This window comes from Anas platyrhynchos, chromosome 28 (assembly GCF_047663525.1).
Source record: "Anas platyrhynchos isolate ZD024472 breed Pekin duck chromosome 28, IASCAAS_PekinDuck_T2T, whole genome shotgun sequence".
Lineage (NCBI taxonomy): Eukaryota > Metazoa > Chordata > Aves > Anseriformes > Anatidae > Anas > Anas platyrhynchos.
In genome coordinates this window covers 6,041,197-6,065,930 of record NC_092614.1, presented here as the reverse complement: position 1 = coordinate 6,065,930, position 24,734 = coordinate 6,041,197, and the positions used below count along the sequence as shown (strand labels likewise).

At 48.2% G+C, this 24,734-nt stretch overlaps 1 protein-coding gene across 2 annotated transcripts in view; it reads right to left on the bottom strand.

The window, feature by feature from the left end:
• Positions 1-218, bottom strand: part of MYO1D (myosin ID) — a 156,922-nt gene extending 156,704 nt beyond the window's left edge. For both annotated transcript variants that reach the window (XM_027445220.3, XM_027445219.3), the window contains exon 1: positions 33-218. In XM_027445220.3, the coding sequence (XP_027301021.3) occupies positions 33-127 (95 nt within the window). In that variant the 5' untranslated portion in view covers positions 128-218. The remainder of the gene's footprint in view (positions 1-32) is intronic.
• Between the last annotated feature and the right edge of the window lie 24,516 nt (positions 219-24,734).

Below are 24,734 nucleotides of genomic sequence, written 5' to 3'. Positions count from 1 at the left end.
ACCCGCGGGGGCGGCGCGCTGCCGGCACTCACCGCAGGCGGAGGTTGGCCATGAACTCGGGCATGGTGACGGTGTCCAGCAGCACGAAGTCGGCCTTGCCGAACTCCAGGCTCTCCTGCTCCGCCATGGTGGCGGTGTGCGGAGGGGAGGGGTGGCCGAGGCACCGGGGGGGGCGTTGTGAGGCCGCCGGGCTCTCGCCGCGCTGCCCCGGGGGAGGCCGGGGGGGGGGGGGGAGAGGCGGCCCCACCGCAGGTGAGGCGGGGCCGCGGGGCCCGAGGCCGCCTCCCCGCAGCGGGGACTCGAGGGGCGGCGGCGCCCCCTGCTGGGGGCCAGAGGGGCCGAGCCCGGGCCCGAGCCGCTGCCCCTGGCACCGAGCGACTCGGCCGCCCCTCACCCAGGAGGCAGCCTCGGGGTAATTAGGCTAGCGCTGCTAATTAGGGGAACGAGGAGCACACTGGGAGCACACTGAAAGCGGTGTTCTGGGGAAGAAATGATGGGGTTCGGGATATACGAAGGTAGGGCAGGAGGCTGAGTGTGCAGGTGGCTGGCACAGTCCCCACTGACATCCCCATAACGCAGAGGCTCCATCCCTGCTCACACAGACATCCCTGCTCCCATCCCTGTCCCATGCCCAGCCCCATGAATCCCGGAGCCCCAGGAGCTGGGGCAGCACCTGGAGGTGACGGGGGCAGACCTTCATCTATGGGTTCAGGGAATGAAAGACTTGGGAAGCCCGTCTGCCAGTGCAGACAGAGGCAAAGAAGTTGCTGAGTACCCAGCCTTCCCCGTGTCTCTCATTACCGATTACTCAGATATAGAAACTCACTCCTAAGAGAAGAAATGAGCCACCTGTAATTGCTCACACACTACTATTTTTTTTATCCAAGTCCGGATGCTCGTGCATTAGCTGAATCTGGAAGATTTTTGCTTAAATTAAAGGGGTGGGAGAGCTCTGCGCACCCTGTGGATGGCCATGCTCACACCCTTGTCTCTCCCCATGGATGGATGTGGTCCTCCAGAGCCTTCTTCCTGGAGGCCATCGCCCTCTTGTAGCCTCGGCCACCATGAGCTCCTGCTGGCCACAAGGCCACTGCTCCTGCAGGAGCCTCCTCTGGGATCCTCAAGCTGCACGCTGAAGGGATCTGGTGAGATGGGACAGTTTTAGGGGCATTTTGATAGGGCTTTGGTAAATAAAGGATTTATTAGCGTTGTTTAAGGGAGCCTCTGACTCGGGTGGCCAGCAGAAGGGCTTGGACCACCCCAGCTCTGGCTGACTGCGTGCCCCTGGCGGGGGTGCAGGGGGCTGCTCGCACGCTGCCGCCTCAACAAACACGTGCAGAGCAGCCCTGCCGCTGCCATCGCTTCGCGGAAGTCCAAAGGGCACTGCCCTGCCCCAGCAGCTTCTGCTGGCCTCCTCTCTCATTTGTTGCCTCAAGCCATGTTCCAACAGCCCTGAGTCTTTTGCTTAGACGGGAGAATCTCAAATCAATAGACCCAGGGCCAATTCCTATGGGAATGACCATCATTTTCACAGCTCCAGGCAATGCTGACTTTACCTACAACTCTCCTGGCCAAGGAGCGTTCACCTGCCCCAAAAACCCCCACAGAAGAGGAGGAGGTCCACGCCACTGTGATGCCATCTGGTCCAGAGCTCCTTCATCCCCATCGTCAGGGTCTTTCTCCTGTGCTACAGCGAGGAAAAACTGAGCCAAATGCTCACTGCACCCAGCATGAAGGCACCAGAGGCCAAAGCAGTTCAGCTGCTCTACCACACTCAGGAGGGCTGCGTGTGGATGTGGACTGAAGACAGTCACCCCCTAAAGATGGTTGCAATACTTCAACCCCCCCTCCTATTTTTCAGATGCTCTACCAGCACCTCTGGCTCTTCAGGGTCAGCAGCGGTGCTCAGATCCCTGTGCCAGTCCCTGCTCATTGCTTTGTCCTTTTTGCAGGAGTCCTTCCAAACTCCCCTCAGGCACCAAATCCCCTGTGGAGAGTTGTGCTCCGGTGTGAGCTGGGAGTGGCTATAACAAGATTACTGTTGTCCTGAGCAGCTTGAGCTAACGATTTACCAGCCAGGCCCCTAGTTCCCATCACTTTTGTGGGTTACTGCATGGATGCCCTGCATATCTCATTTCTTTTTAGCCTCGGTCTACAGAAACTTGCACCCATCTCCAGTGAGAGCTTTCACACGAATGCAGCGGTGCATCCCCAGGTGCGGGTACAGCCACGGGATGCTGCTGTCAGGGCAGCTTCACCCTGGGAAGAGCCCAAGCAGGAGGAGCAGCCTTCACAGATCCATGCTTCAGTCACTTTATCTTCGTAGAATCATAGAAAAATAAAGACCTCCAAGATCACCTGGTCCAAACGTCCTCCTACCACCCATGTCACCCACTAACCCATGTCCCCAGGCACCACATCCAACCTTTCCTTGAACACCCCCAGGGACGGTGACTCGACCACTTCCCTGGGCAACCCATTCCGATGCCTGTCTGCTCTTTCTGAGAAGAAATGTCTCCTACTCGTTTTAATTGTTGAAGACTAGTGCTCTTTGTTCTATACTTTGTTTTAATTGTTGAAGAGTAGGGGCATGATGTTTCCATTTTCCATTCACCAGGGACATTGCCCCACTGCCAGGACTTTCCAGCTATGACAGAGAAAGGCTTGGTGACTACATCAGCCAGTTCCCTCAGGACCTTGGGATTCATGCCATCAGGTCCTCGTACCTGTTGAGATTCATCAGGTGGTGGCTCTTCACTTACAGTGGCTGGGACTTTGCTCCCTCAGCCTCCATCTACGTGTTCAGGGAATGAAAGACCTGGGAAGCCCGTCTACCAGTGCAGACAGAGGCAAAGAAGTTGCTGAGTACCCAGCCTTCCCCATGTCTCTCATTACTGATTACTCAGATATAGAAACTCACTCCTAAGAGAAGAAATGAGCCACCTATAATTGCTCACAAACTACTATTTTCACCCCTCAGTTTCCATTTCACCTCACTTTTCTCCTCAGCCCCCTCATGACGGTCAGCAGGGGCCGCCACCCCCTGCTCCCCTCCCGCTTCTCCTCATAACCCCCCTGCTTTAGAAACAGAGGGTCCTTCTGTTACACATAAGGACCTGAAGCATAGGGTGAACCAAGTGCCTTCCCCAAAATCTTCCCCAAAATCTTCTGGACAGTCTGCTTTGGGGCAAGAGGGAAGCGTGCTGTGCTGATCCCATGGCAGCAGCAGTTTCTTACTTATGGGCAGCCTCTGGCACACGTTTGCCCCGAGCCCCCTAGGTTTTGTTTCTTCCACAGTTGCACACTTTGTTCTCAATTTCATCCTCCCCGCCATGACACATGAATGGGGAAACATCCAGGTGTCTCCAGCCTGGATTCAAAAGTGGCCAAAATTGATTTATGCATGGAAGGGGAGCGCCCTGTTGAAGCCACACCATGTGGACGTCCTTTATGAGCCATCTCTGGGTTCTGTCAGCCCAGAAAGCAGCTTTGGTAGAAGCGGATGGCTGTATCCCACACTTACTGGGCCTAAACTGGCCTTTTGGAGGCTTCAGGAGTTTTTGATGGTGTCGTCTATTTTTCTTTTAACTCTGCTGGTGATAGAAATTGAGACAGACTGAAGAAATTGAACGGGTAAACACAGAAGAATTTTTTTGTTTGTTCTTTGTCAATCCAAAATTAACAGAGAAGGACTTCTGTCCTTCCAAAACACAGGCTCGCAGGGAAGGCTGCAGCTCTCTCTTCACTGCTGAAGAATGGACTCATGCCATTTGTGTTGCCTTTGCTTAGGATGGCAGTGGCCTTTCCAAAAGCACAATCTGAAACCAACTCAAGTCTCTCATCTGCAAAACACAGCTGTGGTTTTACAGCTCGGGCTAGAGACTTTCAAGCAGAGTATCCTAAATTAGGCAGCAAACAGCTTTAGAAAAACAAGCAACAGGGCTGCTTCACACGCATAGCAGAGTTTGAAAGAATGGGGAAAAGGCATTAAAAATTGCTTGCTTTTGTCCCATGTGTGATGAAGGACAAGCACGCTTCCCCTCACCAGGGTGCTGCAAGGCACTGAACTGAAAACCATCCCCGTAGTACATCCCTGCTCTTGAGCAGGAAACCAGCCAAGGAATCAAAGCTGTCTGCCAGATTGTCCTCAGACATTCAACTGCAGATCGAAAGCGGGACAGGACTGGGGCTGTGGAGCTGGGGAGAGCCGGGGTGGGAGACAAACAGTGGCATTGTGCCAGCTACAAGCACCAGCAAAGAGCTGCGCCACATCCTGCAGGTTCCTGGGGACAGCAAAAGGGACATGGCTCGCTGCTGTCTGGCCTGGGCCAAAGAGGGGGTGCCAGAAGCAGGCGGGGCACCCACATCTCCCATCACCACAGTGCCCAGAGGAGCAGCCACCATGGCTCCAGCATCCCGGCATGCATTTCAGTTCGGCCAGGGCAGCAGCCCTGAAATCCACCCAAGTGGCTCTGGACACACCAAAAGCACATCTCTGGAGCCCACCAGAGAGGAGACACAAACTCCCCTGAAAGCTGGCTTATCCCTGAGATTCAAGGATTAAACTGGGGGCAAAATCAATCACTTAAATGCAGAGATTTCTATGTAGGATGTTCTCTGATGCCTCAACTGGTTATCTGCTTGGTCTCCTTTTAAACACGAGTTTTGCTCTTGATAAATTATATAGATACTTCATTTCTTCTTTCTTAGTTTCCTCTGATATTTCTTCTTCTATTTCATTACTCATGTCACTTTCCTCCTTCATTACTGGTAAATGGCTGCCACGGGTCTCGCCAGCGTTAACCATTTGTGAGTTGGTAACATAAGCAGTTACCTCTTCTCTATTTTTTTTTAAAGGGAAGCAAAAAAGAAAATTACACATGACATCAAAAATTTCCAGTCTATCATGGATACACAATAATGTTATGCTCTCTAGCTAAAGAGGAGGATGTTAAACTGTAAACAAAACTAAATATTGAGTTCCCAGGCTTTTTGTAATCATATGAAGTGAATACTGTGCTTTCTCTTATGGACTTTTCCGGGAGACATTATGAAGACAGAAATGAGCCGTACCAAGTCTCTAACAAGATTATTGCACAAATACTTGGCAATTTATACTGAGAGAACATTTTTTATATGGGTGTTTATTAGCATTCACTTTCAGGATACAGTGTGACAGAAGACATCCTGTAACAGAATGCAGGAAAGGCAGAGTCCATAATGCTTTTGCTTCTAACCAGGGGAAATTTCCCCTTTCCCAAATCTCCTCCTGAGCATCCTTCTGAGGACATTTGTCTGTCTGGGAGGAGAGCGTGGAGGAGCACGAGGACTGCCAGGGTTACAGGGCTGCCTTGTTCCTCAGTAGAATTTGACATTTTTATTTTCTCCTACAGTTCCTGGAGAAGAAGGAACTTGCCCTATGTAAAAGGTTCGCTATGAGCCACTTCATGTCTCATATATGCTTGTGATTCCCCAACCTAGCGAGAGATGGGAATCCAGCCAAAAGCACCAGACTCATCAGAACAGAAGGGAAACATCTTGTGATGTTCACCAGGCATGACTGTAGCTGCATCTGAAGCATCCTGGGCAAAAATACCACCCTTCCTTGCCGAGACATGCAATGTGGAGACTGACCTAGCCCTTACAAGCACAAAAGTGATGGAAGTGATGGAAACCCAGGCTGACCATTGCAACTCAGAGCTCCTGTGCCCTAAATTCATGGCACTTTGTCAGGGTGCTCTTACACTTTAATCACCGTTACCCCCATTGTGTTGCATCCAAATGGTTTTCACAGAAAATCTTCAGAAGAAAACAAAAGGAAGAGGTTTTGAGCCTTAAGATCATTGAGAAAGACCAGCCTGCTCCCTGATCCCTCCGTGATGTTCCCAGGGAGGCTCTCCATCCTCTGGCCACCCTGCCGTGCAGAGGCAGCACGGCTTAGCACTGCTTCCCCTGCAGCTCGATTTTCATTTTGATGGGAATGAAAATCTCATCCGAAAATCTGCACCCAGAAAGGGTGATCTGATTCAAGGCTGACTGCAGTTAAACAACCACCTGAATCTGTGAGATGGTTGAGAACAGAAGTAGAAAAGCAGAGAAAACAGAGATGGAGCAGTGCTTTGATGACCTGTCAAATCTCCCTGCTCTGGCACAGGGTAAGTTCAGCTTAAACCTTTCTGATGGATGTTTGTCTACTTTTTTTTATTATTTTTTTTTTCTCTCAGAAACTTCCACTAATGGAGACTTGATGTCAGGCAATCTGTTCTGGCGCATTGCTGTATTTACATTTCATCAGTCCCCAAATGTCTAACTAAAGCTCTCTCACCGCAGTTTCATCCCATGACTTCTCATCCTCTCCAGACAGACACAGAGAAGAGTTTATTCCCTTCTTCTTTGTGGCTGTCTGTTATTTATTGGAGGGCTGTTATCATAGGAGTACGGGAAATGCAGCTGCTGAAAGGAAGTTTGGAGGTCAGCTACTCCACAGCTGTCGCATCTTCCCCCAGCCTTCAGTCCCCTGGACCAAACAACCCAGTTCTTTCATTCTTACCCCGTGGATCATACTTTTTAGACTTCCACTAATCCTTGCTGCTAGCAAGTAAGGGATTTCTTCACTAGACCAGTTGTTGTAAGGAAGGAGCAATCTGGTCCCAGAAGGTGAGGGAAGCCCTGTGGGGTCACTTGGTGTCTGCTGTATTTGTTTGTTGGGCTCGCCATGGGAGTCAGCAAGGATCTGCTGGGATTGCAAACCCGCCTGTCATCATGTGAGCACTGCAAGAGCACAGGGCTAGGAGAGAAGCCAGCAGCACAGCAAGCAAAGGCAGCAAAGCAGGAGTTTTGGAAGGGCTGACCACCTTTGTCTAGTCTTCAAAATAAAAAGGGATACCCCAAATATATATCCAGCTCCACCAGAATTTTTTGTCCCTGTTGATGTGACCTATAAGTTCCCGAACTTGGTTTCTTTCATGGAAATTTGTGACATATTGGGTCTTTGCCCATCAGCTCTCTCTGTGCAGATGTCTCAGGCAACATAAAGCAGAGCACCTTCACCCAGAGTCACAGCCACTCTCCCTGCTCTCCTCTTTGTGAAGGGAGAAGGTGCCAGGTTGTGTGGTTCCTTGAGTCAGGGCCACTTGTCCAAGAAAAACATATCTCTGATTCACCTATTAAAAAAAAAAAAAAGACGTTGAAGGCTAATTACAATCTCCCTGTATTGCTTTCTCCCTGGAAGGTAGCCTGGGTCAAAGGGACACAGTCCCCTAGTGGGAATTCTAGCATATGGGTAAGTTTCCAGATGCAATGAAATGCCTAAGAAGGTGCCTCATAGATACCTGGCATCCTGATGCCAAGAGAATGTTAAAAATCTCAGTAGGTATTTCCCTCTTTCTCGAAATCTGAAAAATCCCTGTATCTTAAGAAAACAAACAAACAAACAAACAAACAAACAACAACAAAACTGGCATGGTGACTTCAGCTGCACAGTATCAGCATAACTCAACGTGACAATCAAACATTCATCATCAGACATTGTGCCGTTCTAGGAAAAAGGACTCCTGAGGGCATGAGATTTCCCAATCAGCCATAAAATTGTGTTGTAACCATTAATAAGCTTCCTCCCAGCTCCGGCAAGTGCAGCAGCCATGAGCCTGGAGCTCTCCTGGCTATGGGGGAGCAGTCCCAGACATGAGTCAAGCATGGCCAAGCATGGCAGAGCCTGCTAGCAATTACCTTCAGTTCCTCTGAGCTCCAGTTCCTGGGAAAGCTATGAACGACTATGCAGAAGGAACAAAAATACCACAGAACCAAGCAGGAGAGGCTGGGTGTAGCTTAGCAGAGATTCAAAAGAAATACACAGCCAAGACAGGTCCTGGATGGGCACCTTGGTGGTTTCCAAGTCGGTAGGCATGAAAGAGTTTTTTTCCCTGGGCCTTGACTTGATGTCTGGCTACCTGTGACCAGCAAATCTGTGATGGGCTTGGACAGAGAAGAATCTTCTGTATTTAAATATGTGAAATGACTGAAGTGCACATTGCAGACTCACGTCAAGCTTTTCATCCACCAGCACCCCCAGGTCCTGCTCTGCAGGGCTCCTCTCAGCCCACTCATCTCCCAGTCTGTGCTGATACAGGGCACTGACCTGGGCTGGGGGCAGGACTTTGCACTTGGCTTGTCGAACTGTGTAAGGTTCACAGAGCTCAAGGGGGCCAGGGGAGCATGTTACATGGTCGGTAGCCCCAAATCCTTGCTAAAAGAGCCAGAGGACTCTTACGCAACCTACTCCTTGGCACCATCTCTCTCTGCCACCCAGTGATGCCTGTAGGGATACAAATCAAAGAAAGCCTCAAAACAGACCTTCCGGGGTATAACACCCAGGAGTCGAGCAGCTGAGGAAGTCCTGTTTTCACCCAGACCCTCGCTTGGCTGCCCTGCCCTGCCAGAGTGGCCGTGTCCGGGCCGGAGGAGGACACGCACTAGGTGGAGCCATTCCATCGGGAAACTGGGGGCCGGGCGGCCAGGCTGAGAGCACAGCACAGCCCCCGGCACAGCCAGCACAGGCCCTAGGAAGGGGACTGAACCTGGGACAGTTCGGGGGAAAGGGCACCGTGGCCACCCTGCAGCTCAGGGGATGGAGGTGCTGGAGGCCGGGGGGGCTGGGTATGAACGAGCAGAAAGTGGTTACGAGGGTCACCTCTATGTCTGCATGGCTCAGAAGAGCTAATGAAGGATGGCGACTTTACTGTGCAAGTGCAATGTAGGAGCATAAGGAGATGGGGACCTGGAGGACAGGGATGAAGGACCAAGGGGAGCTGGGAGCTCCTGCTGGCAGAGCTCCCCTGGGGAACCGGCAGCAGGTCCCACACCCTGCACACAGGGTGCCTGCAGCTCAGAACCAGCTGGAACCCTGGCAGCTCCCATGGGAAGGAGAGAAGGAGGCTTCTTCAGTCTGGCAGAGAAGAGAAAAGTGCAAGCCAGGAGCAGCTAGCTGACCTGGGCATACCGGGACTGGAAACAGCACACATTTGTAACAGGGAAGGTAATTGGAGCCCTTACAGCATCCCTCAGCAAGGGGGTCCTCTTGTCGCTTCCCAGTCCCGCTGTGGTGCAGGCACGTGAAATCCTTACCAAGTGACAGGAGAGACAGCCCGTAGGCATCTCACAGCACTCGCCTGATCCTGCTTACCATGAGCTGCTCCTAATGCCATGCCAGTAACTCCTGGATACAACCACACAGGTCTGGACTACATCCTAGATCATATAGTATTTTCTTGAGGGTAAGAAGACTTTGCAGAGGGATCTGGATAGGTTTGATCGATGGGCCAAGTCCAATTGCTTGACATTCAATGAGGCTAAACACCGGGTGCTGCATTTGGGTCACAGCAACCCCATGCAGCTGTACAGGCTTGGGGAAGAGTGGCTGGAAAGGTGCCCAGCAGAAAAGAAAATGGGGATGCTGGTCAGCAGCTGGCTGAATGTGAGCCAGCAGCATGCCCAGGTGGCTAAGAAGGCCGACAGCATCCTGGCCTGTATCAGAAATAGCGTGGCCAGCGGGACCAGGGAAGTGATTGTCCCTCTGTGCTTAGCTCTAGTAAGGCCCCATCTCGAGTACTGTGTTCAGTTTGGGGATCCCACACTACAAGAAGGACATCGAGGTGCTTGAGTGAATGCAGGAAAGAGCAACGAAGCTGGTTGAAGGGACTGGAAAACAAGAGTTATGAGCAGAGGCTGAGGGAACTGGGCTGTTTAGTCTGGAGAGGAGGAGGCTGAGGCCTCATCGCTTTCCCAACTACCTGACAGAGGTTGTAGCGAGGTGGGTGTTGGTCTCTTTTCTCAGGTGACAAGAGGAAATAGGATCAAGCTGTGCCAGGAGAGGTTTCAGTTTGAAATTAGGAAGAATTTCTTTATGGAGAGAGTGATCAAACATTGGAATGGGCTGCCCAGGGTGGAGGCCCGAGCCCTGGAGGTATTTAGAGTGTGTGGATGTGGCACCTTAGTGGGGAGATGTTTACGGATGGGACTTGGTAGGTCAGGTTGATGGTTGGACTTGGTGATCTTGAAGGTCTTTTCCAAGTTCAGTGAGTCTACAATTCTGTGATTCTATTGCAGTCTTCTCTTGTTTTTGACACCAGGCACCACACAGATGCTGTCTTTACTCTGGCCACTGCGTGGGACTGTGTCAAGTGTGTGGGACTTCACAGGACTGGGAACAGCCGCTTCCACTCCCAGTAAACAGGCAAATAACCCCTTACCACTCCTTGGTAAGAGATGTGGGAGAACAAAAATAAACTGATGTTTTGGGGGTGAGAGTTTCTGCAGCAGATGCATTACCCCTGCCTGGGGTGTTTCCAGTTAACAGCTTATTTGTGAGTGTGAACATCAAAAGTGCCACTCAGCGAGGTGAACTGCAGCTCCTCTCTCCAACACCCAGCGTCAGTGCCAAGAGGCTGCACCTTGCCAAGTGTTTACAGTAATCCTTGGCAGGTAGCCGGGATTTCAACAAAGACATCTGCTAATCCACTGAGCAAAGCTTTCAGGAAAGAGAAGCTGGATGGTTTCAGGAAACCCTTCTCTCAGCCAGAGTCTTCAAGTTGCAGACTTGCCTGTCCCAGCTGGGGAAACACACCTGAGTCTCCCAAGACTGGGATTTGTCTCAGACAAAAGTTCTCAGTAGGTTTCCTCACTTGGCTTAGTTATTCTGCAGCTTTTGTAGCCTCTGTCCTCATTTTGCAGCCTCCTCACTGTGCATGGATCAAAGGGGATCCTTGTGAGTCGTCCACATGGGACCTGAGTCAGGCCAGGCACTAACTGTGGGAGCAGAGCCAGTCTCACCCCCCTGCACTTCCCTCCCCTTAGTCATGAGGCGGCAGGAAAACAGGACAAGAAACGGAGGAGCTGGCAAGAACCTGGGCACAGGAAACGCCTCGTGCTGCTGCTGTGGGACTCAGCAACACCTCTTGCCACATAGGAACTGGGGGCTCTGTGGTGCATGGGGTTAGGCAAGCTGAGATTTCCTTGCATCCCTTTGCCTTAACACACTAAACCAGGCAGGTGCACCCACTGTGCTAGTGCTCAAACTCCCACTTAGAAAACAGGAAAAACAAAAACAAAAACAAAAACAAAACAAAACAAACAAACAAACAAACAAACAAAAAAAAAAAAAACAAACAAAAAAAAAACACTTTATGGCTCTGGAAGAAATGAGCAAGTTTCTTAGGAAATATGCTGAAAATCTAAATACTAAAACACTATATCTAAATATCTGAATACTAAAAGTGTTCTCCTTCTCCAAAGGCTACAGCCCGCCCTCCTGCATGGTGCTGCAGAGGTGCTGATTCGCAGTCCTTTTATCTCCTCTCTGCGGAGGGCAGATAAAGCTTTTCCTCCTGAATCCAAGCTGCCTATTGCACAGCTTCTCTTCCTCTCCCAGAGAGAGGCTGCTTTCAGTTTCAGCGCCGGGAAATCACATGCTTGATGGCTTAAACATGATGTAATTGTTTTTGGAAGAGACCTGAGCGCTGGTTGGGTTTACTCTTGTTTTTCAGGCACACAGGACATTGGGAAGGGGCAGAGAGGAAACTGCTGAGAGTGACTGGTGCACACAGCGAAGATGGAGAATTCCACAGTGGGTGTCACCAAAACCTTTTTCTTCTCCCATGTGCTTGTCTCCAAAAGTGGAGGTTCCCACAAGGGCTGATAAACACAAGTCCAGAGATGGCCATCCACTTGACAAAGTCCTGAAGCTGTGGATCACTGGAAACCAAGACGGTTTGCTGGGAAAGGGCCTGTCCTTGGGCTCCTTCCCATGTGTCCCATTAGCTCTTTAGGGATTCCCCCCTTGGAGAAAGAACAGCTCGGAAGCTCATCTGACTTCTGCAGGGCAGTGCCATTCAGGCACCATCATGCCCCAAGCTTTCCCTGAAAGCTCTGCCATGACAGGTAAATCCTGTGCAGTTCTCAGGGAAAAACCTGAGGCAACCTTGGAAGAGGTCCTCGTGCCATGTGCATACAGGCATGGGAGAGATGCAGCCCACACAATTCACTTCGGTGAATGACGCCAGGTGAGGGGTGCTGCATTGGCAGTAGGAAGAGCACTCATCCTGCTGGTGGTCACTCAGCATCATGTAGATGGTGGGCTCTGTAGCAATCTGGTTTCAGCTCTTAAGTCCATGGCTGGGATGGGAAAATACAGTGCAGCTACAGAGAGGCTTTTCCACAAGTCAAGAAGCAGAGGGACCAGTCCTAAAAATGGGATCACTGGTAAAAAGGATCTTTGGATTTTTTAAAATAGTGTATGCAGCACTTTCATGTAACAGCCAAAGAAACACTGGTTTCTGCTCAAGGAATGGGGTAAAATATGTGGTTCAAGATGATATAGCTGGCAGCACAGGCTCCTTTGTCATGAAGTCTGAATATGCATGTGGCGGGAGGGAGAATGAGTGTCCTGTGTGTAGGAGGGGATTAAATATGCTTTATATTATTCTTGAACCTATTTTTGAACCTATTTTTCTTAAGAAAAGCATTCTTAAGAATTTCTTTCCTTTTTTTTTTTTTTTTTTCAGAAGTGACTTTTTAAAGGTGTGCATTCATGTTAAAAAAGAGGAACCTATTTCTCATCTTCACAGGCTAGAAGCTGCTTTCCATCTAATATGAGAATTGTTGCTGTTATTTATAATAATTCTTTGATTGGTTAAGACATGTCTAAGCCTGTGTATATGGAGAACAGAATTAGGCTCCCATCTAAACTTGGCAATGCAACAACTTTTCCCCATGATGTCTGTTGCAAGAGCATCTTGGGATCTTGTTGATGAATAAGGCTCTTTTTGCATCTGGTGTTACACGAGCCAGAACAAAGTTTGCCTCTGAGTTAAATAATTTACAGCGTAACATGACACAAGACAGGGATATGATATAATGATACGTTTATCTTCTGCTGCACTTCCATGCTGTGGCAAGACCCATTTATTTTAATGCAGGAATTACTGCTGGAGATGGTCAAGCCTGCAGCTCAGACAGACACTTGATTTGATTTTAGGACATCACTGATGGAGTGGTTCAAATGGTTCCAGTGAACCTTTCCTGCTCTTTGTGATAGCCTGAATTTGCCTCCTTTCTCCTCCTGGCTGCTGGCACTCATCATCCTTTCTTTTGTTAAAATAAATAACTCTCTAACTTCAGAATCTTTGTAGGAGATTGTGATCAAGTCACTCCTTGAACTATTCTTAGTTAAACAAACTCAATACAGCATTGCTTTCATATCTGGTCAGTGGGTTTGTCATACTGCCAATCATTCTTGTAAAGTTTTCTGAACCTTTCCCAATTTGTCTTTTGAAGTGGCAGCACGAGAATCGTACCCTCGTTCCCAAACCTTGTGACCAGGTCTGGATAGATCCTTGCTGATTGCACTCAAGGGTGAGGCTCAAGCTATTTAAAGCATTTGGCAGTGACAGAAGTTCACTTCACATGTTCATCACCAAACATACCCTGGCTGCTTTCTCAGTCCCAAGACTGCCGGCCGCCCTGCAGAACAACCTGCCTTTTTCTATCTGAACAGTGCAGCGACCGGAACTCAGAGACTCGGAGGAAGCTCAGGCCACATGCATGCTACTGTCTGGAAAGCTCTTGGTGACTGCATTTCCTTTTCCTCCAGAACTTCCTTCCCATCTGATCAACAGAAAAGGATGCTTGTGTCAGAAAAGGACCGGATCTATCAGCCCGACCCCAGCTGCACCGGGCATTTCTGTTCCACCCCTTGCCTGCATGGTGGGATTTGCACCCAGGAAGACAGAGAGCCTCACATCTTGAAAAGGACAGGATAGAAAAGGAGTAAGTTACAGTGACCTCCAGAGCGAGAGAGGGGTTCTCTAAAGCTCGGCTTAAGTCCTGGCAAGCCCAGCTGGTTTACAGGAATTAACCAAATACAAACACTGCCTCCAAACTTTGCCTGTAGGATTGCAAGGATAAAACTGGGGCACTTTCATTGAGATTGAGGGAATTTAATCTACTGTTCCACTTCTCCATGCTACAGACCAGCAACATTTGCTGTGGGGGCTTTGCCCACTTTTGAAATACTAGTCTTGGAAAAAGAATTCCCAGAGCCCCACGTGGTAACAGTAATCATCTAGGACTACTGTAAAGCATCCAATTTGCAGTTGTTGACTTATTTCTCATTTCAGTAAGTGACCAATGAATTCAAACAGCCTTAAGATGACTGATGGTTTCCCTGTGGGGAAACAATTGTATGACAAAAGACACCCCCTATGGGAAAAAGAGGTTAGACTAATCGGAAGGATATGGATTTAGGACAACATGAACAGTGTGAGAAGGGGTTGGTTTGGCCCGTAATACTGCGTCCACTGAGAGTGTGAATTTGTTTGCCTGGAGATCCTGCAGACCCACCACTGGGTTTCTTGTTGCATTTTTCAAACACTGGACTGTTTTGTTACTCTTGCTACTGGATTCCTCAAGTGAATAGCACGCTCTGTTAACACGAGTGCCTCAAGGATGCAAAACCCAGTGACAGAAGCGTGCAACTTCAACCGTGTATATGCACTGTAAGAAACCAACAACTGATACTTCAGTTAAAGTCTAGAGGCTGGGTGTTTTGTGTGGGCTGGAATGCTGTAACTTTAACCCTTTAGGCAGTTCTCCACATACATGACTGGCCCCATGCTTCCTCTGGAAAAAATGACAGGTTATGGAACCACCATTTCTGGTGAGATCTTGCAACAAGCACACTTTGATCTTTTGCACCATTAACATCACAGTTAAGCACGTGTTGAGCAGTGCTCCAAAGAGCAAGTGGAGGAACAATTGCCTGAAATTTTGCAAAAACTACGGTGCTGCACCCACCTCGCAGGTACTGATCATGCTGAAATGTGCCCGGGCTATATGGGAAATGGTCACTTGTGGAGGGAGAAGTGCTGGTTCCTGAAAAACTGAAGGCTTGTTAGGGGCCAAATTGCCTGGCTCCAGCAGAGTACAGCCACCTTTGCTGCTACGTGACTCATGGGGCCAGGCAAAACAGTGCCGGATAGCCCGGTTGTGGGGGCTGAGTGTGTCAGACCACAGCCCGTGCCATCTCTCTCTGGGTGGAGGTGGCACCACGGCACTGCAGATGCAGAGCTCCTGGCCTGAACAAGGAGCACGAGGCTCTGCAGGGTTCTCCTGGGTTTCCCTCGGCCCCGCCAGCTCCCTGCCTCCCACGGCCAAACAGCAGCAGGACCTCAGGTGTGGGAGATGGCTCCGTGTTGCCTTTGGCACCCAGCTGGCATGACATCTGTCCAGTTGACGTATTGCACGTGAAAACTTCCTGCATAAAATCTCTGACCTGCAGCATGCTTTAACAGCTCTTGTAATTTTGCAACAGATTAGCGCATAATTAAAGCATCTCATGCATCTTTCTGTAAGATTAACGTCTGGTTCAAAAGTCTGATTGAATTTTTATCCTGTTTAAATTTATATAGCTTTTTACAGTTTGGTTTAATTTGATTAGAAATTCCAGTCCCTGACATTTTTTGCTTTATTATAATTTCATAAGTAAAGGCAGAGCCACTTGTTGCTTAAGGAAGAAAGTATTTCTTGTGGGAAACAGACCTGTGTAAAGACCTACTTTGTGTTATGCCCCTGTTCAAACTTGTTTTCTGTTTAATGAGGATACTGCCTAATTATTGCCACCTGAATTTCCATGGTGGAAGAGCAGAGGAAGAGGCAGTGTCTGGTTCCTCCTGCAGGTACACGGAGAATGCCCCATGGACCAGCACAGGAACTAAAGGATCCTCCCAGGGAATAAAACCACAGAGCCTGTATCTGTCACCACAGACATACAGTGCCTACGCTTTCCCAGTCTATTTTGTAAAGGCCCTTCTTGTGTTAGGAAAGCAAAGATAGGCAGGGTGTTGCTTTCGCATGTTTTGCCAGGTCCTAATATTAGCTGTGGTTTGCCTGCCTACAATAAACCCTGATTGATCTGTATGTAAATATTTAGCTAGTCTCCCCCCTACATCTAGCTGTCAAGCCTGGTGAAAGAAATCTCTCTCCTTTTTCGGTATTTTGTTTCAAGAGGAGGAATGTCATCTTCTTGTATGGTCTTGTACATGAGATGACTTCAGACATGTTTTCACCCTGTTTCATGCCCAGCTCCGGGCCCTGGCTGCCTGCTCATCCCTGGGACAAGCCATGCAGAAGGAGACCCAGGTGCATTTCCCTCCAGCTGCCTTCGCACAGTAGCAGGGATGAGGATCATGCCAAGCTGGACTCCCTCCACCAAGACCATCCTTATTCTAGAAAGTTAAAAATGAAAGGAATCACAAAGGGGGAATTAAAGGTCTCAGATTTCTGAAGTTTATTTTATCTTATTGGTATGTCTTTCACTAGGAAATAAAGGTCTCAATGAATAGAAATAAGATGATGAATGTATGAGATCAGCAGAGCTGTGTGGGAGGACATCAAGATGGGACTGGGCAGAGAGGAGCTAGGTGAGAGGCTGCAAACATCATGGAAGGGAGAGAATACCAAGAGTAAAAAATAAATAAATAAAGCACTGGAGAGCAGATGTCTCTGGCTGCACTGTGGCTGACCGCCTTTGCTTTTCTCAGTGTTTTCTGTTTCTTGGTAGCTCTTCCCACCACATATGAGAAATATGACAAAATATGCAAACACTTCCACTATTTTCTCATATTTCCAATTTGAGAAAGTTAGTAACACATTAGAATTACAACTAGTCATTTTGCTAATTTGTACTAGACCTGTACTGAATAGAAACAGGGAAGTTCCTGTGGTGGGTGGCAGAGGCATTGGGTCAGGATCATGGCCTGAAGCAGTACGAGAGCACTGGATGAGGTCCCAGGCTGTAGCAGCCAAGTGAACAAACCTGCTGGAAGGACACCCAGCTCCTGCTTGGGCTGGGGGAGGCACAGATATGGGGCTATGTCCACATCCTTGGGCAGGGGGACGGCCACGCTCACTTGCCCCTTTGCAAAAATGGAGCGGAAGTTGCCACACAGCAGGGAGCAGCTGCTGGTTTTTAATTCAGACCATCTGAATGCCTGTAAGAGGAATGAGCTTATTGACTGCTCGGGATTTCTGAAGGTTCAAGTGGAGGACAAGGGCTGGGATCGCGTGGGACATTCCAGAAAGGAGACTGCAGAACAGCCGCCGACAGCTGAGCCTCCCCCAGGTCTCCCTGTCCTGACACCAACCCTCTTGGGATTTCCTCCTTCCCCTTGTACCACATCCTAGATCTGCTCCTGTCACAGGAAACCCCTCCATGCTCACTCACGCGGCCTGTCAGTCTCCGTGAGATGGCTCTGAATGGTCCAGCTTCCCGTAAGGCAGAAAAAGGGCTTCATGACCACAGCACAAGACCACGCACAGGCAGGAGAACCATGAGAGCCTTGCTGACACAGACCTCGTTGAGAGGCAGGGTATTTCATAATGAGACTCCATATTATGTCATTCAACAGCAATTTAAGACTTTGAATGCCTGAAACAGAGGTTCAGGCTCAGACCTGTGCTATTTGTCCATATAAACGTTTGCTCCAAAACCTTTGGTCCTTAAAGCAGCATCTTGTAACATCAACAGCAGACGTGCTCCCAAGTCCTTGGACCCAGAGTAAGCCCTTTACCTTCCCCAAGGCCTGGGGGAGACAGCCAAATTCAGGCTGTCAGGAAAAGAAACCGCTGTGCACAACAAGAAGAGGCCTCTCTGGTCATGGCACCCATGGCATACCACATCAGGCAGCACACACGTGCCCTGCCTTCTAGGGACAGCCTGGGCCTGATGTCCTCCTCCCTCTGTCCCTCAGAGGAGGCTTTGCTCCAGGTATCATGCTGACCCTACACACCCTGACCCTTAATAAAGGGCATAATCTACTTACCATCACTTGGCTTCACTGCCCAGCTGAGAACGGCCCCAATTTGCTGTCAAAATCTCAGCCAAGATGGAGGAGCACAGGAGCAACGTGCATTTCTTGCTCTACATACTGAGGAAACAGCACAACGAACATGGAAGTGGTCATTTATAGACCATTGCATTTTGGGGAGGAAGAATATTGGGTTGTGCCCAGCGACAGGACGAGAGGCAACAGGCACAAACCGAAGCACAAGAGGTTCTGGCTCAATATGAGGGGGCACTTTACCAGGAGGGTGACAGAGCACTGGGACAGGTTGCCCAGAGAGGCTGTGCAGTCTCCTTCTCTGTAGATACTCAAAACCCACCTGGATGCCATCCTGTGAAAGGTGTTCTCAGTGATCCTGTTCGGCTGGGGGTTGGACCAGGTGACCCTCAGAGGTCCCTTCCAACCCTGCCCATTCTGTGATGCCGTGTAAAATACACAGCAACCACTTTGAAACCCAAATAAAACGCCCAAGTAAGCCAAGTCATCAGCCATCAGTCTGTGGGCTCCGGACAAAACCTATCTAGATTAACTCTTGTAAATGAACACGCTGGTATCTAGACTGCCCCGTCTGGGGCCTGTGGCAGAAGCATGCCAGCAGATAGACCAGCACAGAGACGATGCTATGAAAGGTGAAACTGCGAAAGAGCACTGCGAAGTGCTGTAACGCTGCAGTGAAAGGTAAGCCACCAGATCGCTTGGCTGAAATGTGAAGACAGGTTTCCAAACTTTTCCAGCAGTCATGCTTGCAACAAGCTGCATGTTGTTTTGGAGTGACCTGCACACCACGGCCCAGACACCAAGCAGTCAGTGTGGCTTTTGGAATCTGCATGCCACTTCTTTGCTTAGGAGTACACAGCATTACTTGCCAGGGTTCTAATAATAATTACTAGCATTTTATCTGCATTGTGTAACAGTGAAATTATAGTGGGGTGTAAGAAGACTGGCTATCTAATAACAAAGTGCTCTTTATATGCAAAGCAAAACCTGCACAGGGAACATCAGCTTCAGCTCCTCCTTCTGCTGAAATTCTTCTCTTGGTTACTGATCTCGTCACATTATCGAAGACAAAGATTCCAGTCAAACCAGTCTGGAAACCCTGAACATTCTTCCCATTAAAGAAGTACTGGATATGTAGAACTAAGTTCTAAATCAATAAAATTTATCTGAGATACATTTTTGACAAATATCTATAAACATCTACAAGAAGCTACAAGAAGCTGAATTACAGCAGCTCCCTCTGAGGAAGCTGCTGCTCCTTTGGGTTGAGCAGTTAACGCACAGAGTACTCAGCTACAAGCAGTGCTGCTGATCTCACCACCTCTTAGAACTGATGAGTTAGTTCTCTCAAGGCTATATAAAAATATATTTTTTAAGAAGCAATATTTTTCATTTACTACTTAACCCTCTGTTTAAAAAAAACACACAAATACTGTAATATTCTTACGAACATTTTGTGCTTATTTTCCAATACACCCTCAGATATCTGAGGTGCTGTAAGGCTTAAGCAAGTAGCATCTCTCCTTCTGATGCAATCCGTGACTCTCAAAAAAGAATAAAGATTTTTAGGGAGCTGAGTTTGGAAACCCTTTAAGTGCCCTGCCAAGAATTTAAGTACTCATCGCTTCAATATAAGTCCTGTAATCTGCAAGAAGAACGCTTGAGTGTCCCTGAACTAAGCAGCCAAAAAAATGAAACTCCCAGATCAGGGGCTGCTTTTAATAATCTTAGCTTTATCTTTCTAGTGCTCATTTCCTCTTTTTATACACTAGAAATAGTGCCTCTGCAGAAGAATCTGACAAAGATAGAGTTTCACGAAAGCTGTTTTATGGAGTGCTGAAATCCTTGGATGACCTTCACAGCCTAAGGTAAAATCAATGTTTACTTGATCCTCCTAACTATAAGTGAACAAACAACAGCTCGCCCCAGCTCTACTCCATATGCACCCAACTCAGATCGAGAGCTCATTCTGAACAGGACACACAGCTGTTAAAATGCTGACATGCATTTCCTGACAATAGACCAGAGCCAAAAAGCAGAACTTGTTCAGAAAGACAAGCAATTTGATCATATTTTGGCAGAGATAAGAGGAAGCCATACAGAAGCGTATTCCCTGCAGGGGCCAAACTCCGATTAATTGGAACTGCTTAGTATTCAAAAGAGCTGATGAAGAACTCAGGAAAAGGCTTCAATGGATTTCAAATTTCTCACTTACACAAGCCATTCAATTGGAAGGAATTACATCAACATAGTGTAACTGAGATCAGAATCAGACCCATCCTACAAAAGGCTTATGTTTGTTTTCACATCTCCCACCCAAATGAGATAAGCAGAATGGCTTTTTTCCAACATTAGGATTAATTTCTGTGACCCTCTTCTGCAAATTCTTTTAACACTGGAGAAACAGTCATATGCCAGCATTCTGTAAGCAAAGACTTGTAAAACCCTGGGCCCCTTTTCCCTCGGAGGTACAGCTGCTGTGCTAGACTGCTTTGCTAATCTTGCTCAAGTCTGGCTGTGATACATGGCTTACTTGGAATTATGTTATACAAAAGCATGAGATAAGTTACTCATTGCTTTTTAAATCTACTAATCTAGGCATCTTCATCTTTCTCAATAAGCAATATTACAGACCTGCCGCTGATTATTCTTATGTATAGGATATTTATAAGACACTGTATCAGCTCCTGAGCACTTCTGTCTGTGGTGCGCCCAACCAAGACAGAGCCTCCGTGAGTTTCTCATGTGTATGTACATGCAGCATGAAGGACAGAAAAAGCTGTCAGTTACTTCACCTGGGACTGAAACTACAAAGCCAAGAAATTTGCCAAGGATCATAGAGCAGTGGCAGAACTGGAAATTAAAGCATACTTAAGCATCTCTTTTGGTTTGGGGAGGAACATGCTTTGAGGTTTTTTGATAGAAGCGCACTGTAGACGTATAAAGCATTGTTATTCCTAAGGCAGCATCTTTTGGTACATGATATCCAAAGAGTTTAAAGAAGTGAATTTTTCCACATATAAGTGCAATAATTCTAGGTACAACTGCGCTCCCATTTAGCCCACCAGCTCACAGGCTGCAACATGACTGTACCCAGCAGAAGAGGAGCGCTCCTCACCTTGTCTTTATCCAAGAGAGCTCAAGGGTTAAGGCCTGGAATATGCAAGTTACAAAGCATGCTGTGCCTCATGTGTGGGAGTAAATGTCATATCCCACTGCACAGGGTATTTATAGAACAGCACTATTTGGGAAGTGAAACTTTTCAAGTTTTAGACCAGTTGCTTCAGGTTTAAGTTCTGAAGATCAAAACAGCTGAGAACCCCATTTCACACGTTCTGCCCTTCAGTTGGCTCTGGACACTGCAACGAAACACGTGGAGCCTGAATCTGGTCACCTTTCGTTTAAAGGCTCGAGTCTCTCCCACTTGCACTAGAGGACCATTTGCCTGAATCCCGCAGCTGACACATCAAACTTGGGGGCCCACAGAAGGACAGAGCACTGCTTTGTCAGGATTACCTCACTACCTGGTGAAGGAGCCGTTTCCATGCAGGAGGGAACGGTCCCAGTCCCAGAAGGGTCAGCCTCAGGGCTCCTGGGGGATGCTGTTCTGGCAGCCCAGCTTGGGGGACACCTCCAGTTATTCCACATGGGTGCTCCAGCACAGCTGCCCACAGCTGGATGACAGACTTCAGAGATGGAAGCAGGGGATCCTTATTTCAAGGAGTGACCTGGAACCAACAACAGCTGCTCTGGAAAAGCCAGCAGTAACCTAAGGCAACAGCTCCCATACCTCCTGTGCTCTGAGCTCAGCAGCACCCAAACTTCTAGAAAGGGACTGGGATGAGATAATGAAAGGGATTGGGATGAGATAACAGGGAGGGTGAGGAAGCTCAAGTGGTCAGAATTCTTTGTTAACATGGTGATGGGCCACAGGGACTGCAGGGTGAGGTGGAAGCTCAGTCAAGGTGGTATGAGCCAAGTCCCCTTGAACTGCCAGCAGCCTGCCTGGTTCGAATTCTTGCCCAACTCCCCATTTGTCACACGCTGCTCTTGGCTCACACATATGCAGCCAGCACCAAACTTGGAAGGAGGGACTGAAAATTCCAAGTTAAAAGCTTTTTTTGATCAGTGGTCCCTGGGTAGTTCACTATAATCAAGTCAGGCAGGAACAAAAAGGCCTTCTGTGAAACTGTCTGTGCTCTCTGAGCTGGAACTGTAATCACAGCACATGTGCTGAGAAGCAGCGCTCCGCATTACTGGGTCACCCAAAGGAAGGGCTGTGTGTATCTTGCACCAACTATTAAAGTAGCCACTTGAATTAACCCTCCAAACTGAGGAACTAATACACCCTGAGCAACATACATAAATAGGAACAGAGTTATATTTGCATTTGCTCTATTTGTACTCACTCTGATAACTGCTTGTGGGTTTTATTGCCGCAATAGAAACCAGAGCTTGATTGTACTTGTCCCTCTAAGTAAGGAAAGGACAGAGCAGAGGTCAGGCGGCCACTGCCTGTCTCTCAGTCTCGCCTCCACCAGCTGAGAGGTTTCTGCTTCGGTGGGTCGGACGCGCTGTGCTCCCATCCCACCCCAAGCACGCTTATTCTGCTGGAGAGTTGTCAGGAGAGCTCTGACAGATCAGTACGTGCTCATGTTTCTTCCAGTTAATGGGACTCTTCACATCTTCAAGCTATTACTGCATGTCATGAATGCTGCTTGCTTACTAGAGCAGTCATTATTACATTATTTACACTTCGTTCATGCTTTCAAGACATTCTTTACAGCTTCAAGGGTGACAAACTTCTCTGTCAGTAAGCTGATTGATACCATTGATTCATTTCACATAACTTAACCGCAAGACAAAAGCAGCAATCTGGGCTTTAGCTTGAACCTGGGCTTGTTATGAGTGCCACATGTGCTCCTCAAACTCATTACCACATACCTCCTGCCCACCATCTTCAGATAGCAGTTTCCATTTAAGTTACATTTTGTAAGTGTGGCTTGTTCAAAAAAAAAAAAAATCATAAAGTGAGTATTCAGGTCCATTGTACTGTCAAAAGATCTTTTTATATATATTTTCTTTCCATTGTGATAAAAATGTCAAGGTCATAAATACCTCGGAACACATTATTATATCACCTCAGCTACTCCAGCAAAAATAACCTGCAAATATCCCCTCAGATTTTTCAAAGGCAGAACTTTTATCAAATTACTTCAACTTCTGAAGAGCATTGCCATATTAAAAATTTTTCTAGTTCTTCATCTTGACCAACTGACACCACATATTTTTCTTATGCTCTTAACATCTGGAAAAGATGTGACTAGTCACTAGCACAATTCTCTGCAACTCTTTCCTTGCTTGAGGTTTTCCTAGTGCTTGGATGCAAAGATGATTTTTACTCAGGGGACACTGGACTGGGTGGATCCGGTTCTGTGGCTAGAGCACGTAGTGTAAGGAACACAGGAAAACACAGCCCTATCCCTGCAGCTCAGTTTTCTCCATACACCCCACGCAGAGCTGACTACAGCTCAGTTCCTCCAGGAAGGACTGAAAGCCACCTGCAATTGCTGGCTGCTTCCTTGAGAAAACAGACCTGACACCATCCCCACTTCCAGTGTTTTCTGTTTCAATTTTAATCATTTCCAGAAGCATTGCAGTAGTATGCAGAATTGCCTCTTGACTATTAAGAGACCATGTTTGATAACAGCCTGCTGTGACTCTGGTTTTGTACTGTAACTGGGCAATAAGGGATTGTTTCTCAATTCTGTTTTGCCCTTTTTCCTTAGTAAAGGGCTCTCGTGATGGAAAAGCTCTCTCCAAACTATTTGACACGTCTGAGCAAGAGGCACCTGTATTGATCCAGTACATACCGAGGGTGAGGGATTTGGGGTTGCACTCTTGAAAGTTTCAAGACTGCTCAGACCACTGCCACATGGTTATCACACAAAACCTATTTGCTGCTACCATGAGCTATCCTTCTGCATGGGGCAAAGCATGCTGTATGTCATACAAGGAGGCCAAATCCTGCAGAACTAAGCAAATATATTACTATTTTTGAGAGGTCCAAAATTACTACCTTTAAGATTATTTTCTGTGGCCCCCAGCCCCCCAAAACAAAGAACAGAAGTTACCCAAAGTGACCCTCACCATCAAAGCAAAGAATAATGCTGCTTACACAGGTTAGCATTGAGCATAAACTATCAGAATCACAGGGCCACTCAGGTTGGAAAAGACCTCTAAGTTCATCTAGTCCAACCTTTAACTTGGTGCAAATAAGTCCACCGCTAAACCATGCTACATCTACACATTTCTTGAAGACGTCCAGGGATGTTGACTCAACCTCTTCCTGGGCAGCCTGTTCCAATGCTGCACAACGCTTTCAGGAAGGAAATTTCCCCTAATAGCCAACCCAGATCTCCCCTAGCACCACTTGAGGTCACTCCCCCTCATCTTACCACTTCATAAAATTGATATCCCTCATGGCACAGTTTGGGTTGGAAAGGGCCTTAAAGCCCACCCAGTGCCACCCGCTGCCATGGGCAGGGCCCCCTCCCACCAGCCCTGGCTGCCCCCAGCCCCATCCAGCCTCACCTCAGGCACCTCCAGGGATGGGGCACACACAATTAAACAAACCCAAGATTATCACAAGCTCAAAGCACTGAGAAATAGCACGCCCACAGCAGCTCTGCTGCAGGACGGTGACCCCCCCCTCCTCACAGACCTTCTCCTGGCACCTAACGGGCAGGAGCCAACAAAGCCTTAGGGTAACAAAGGAGCCCACAGCTCCCTCAGCCAAGCATAGCGAGGGATTTTACCACATAAGCAACCCCCAGGCCAGCC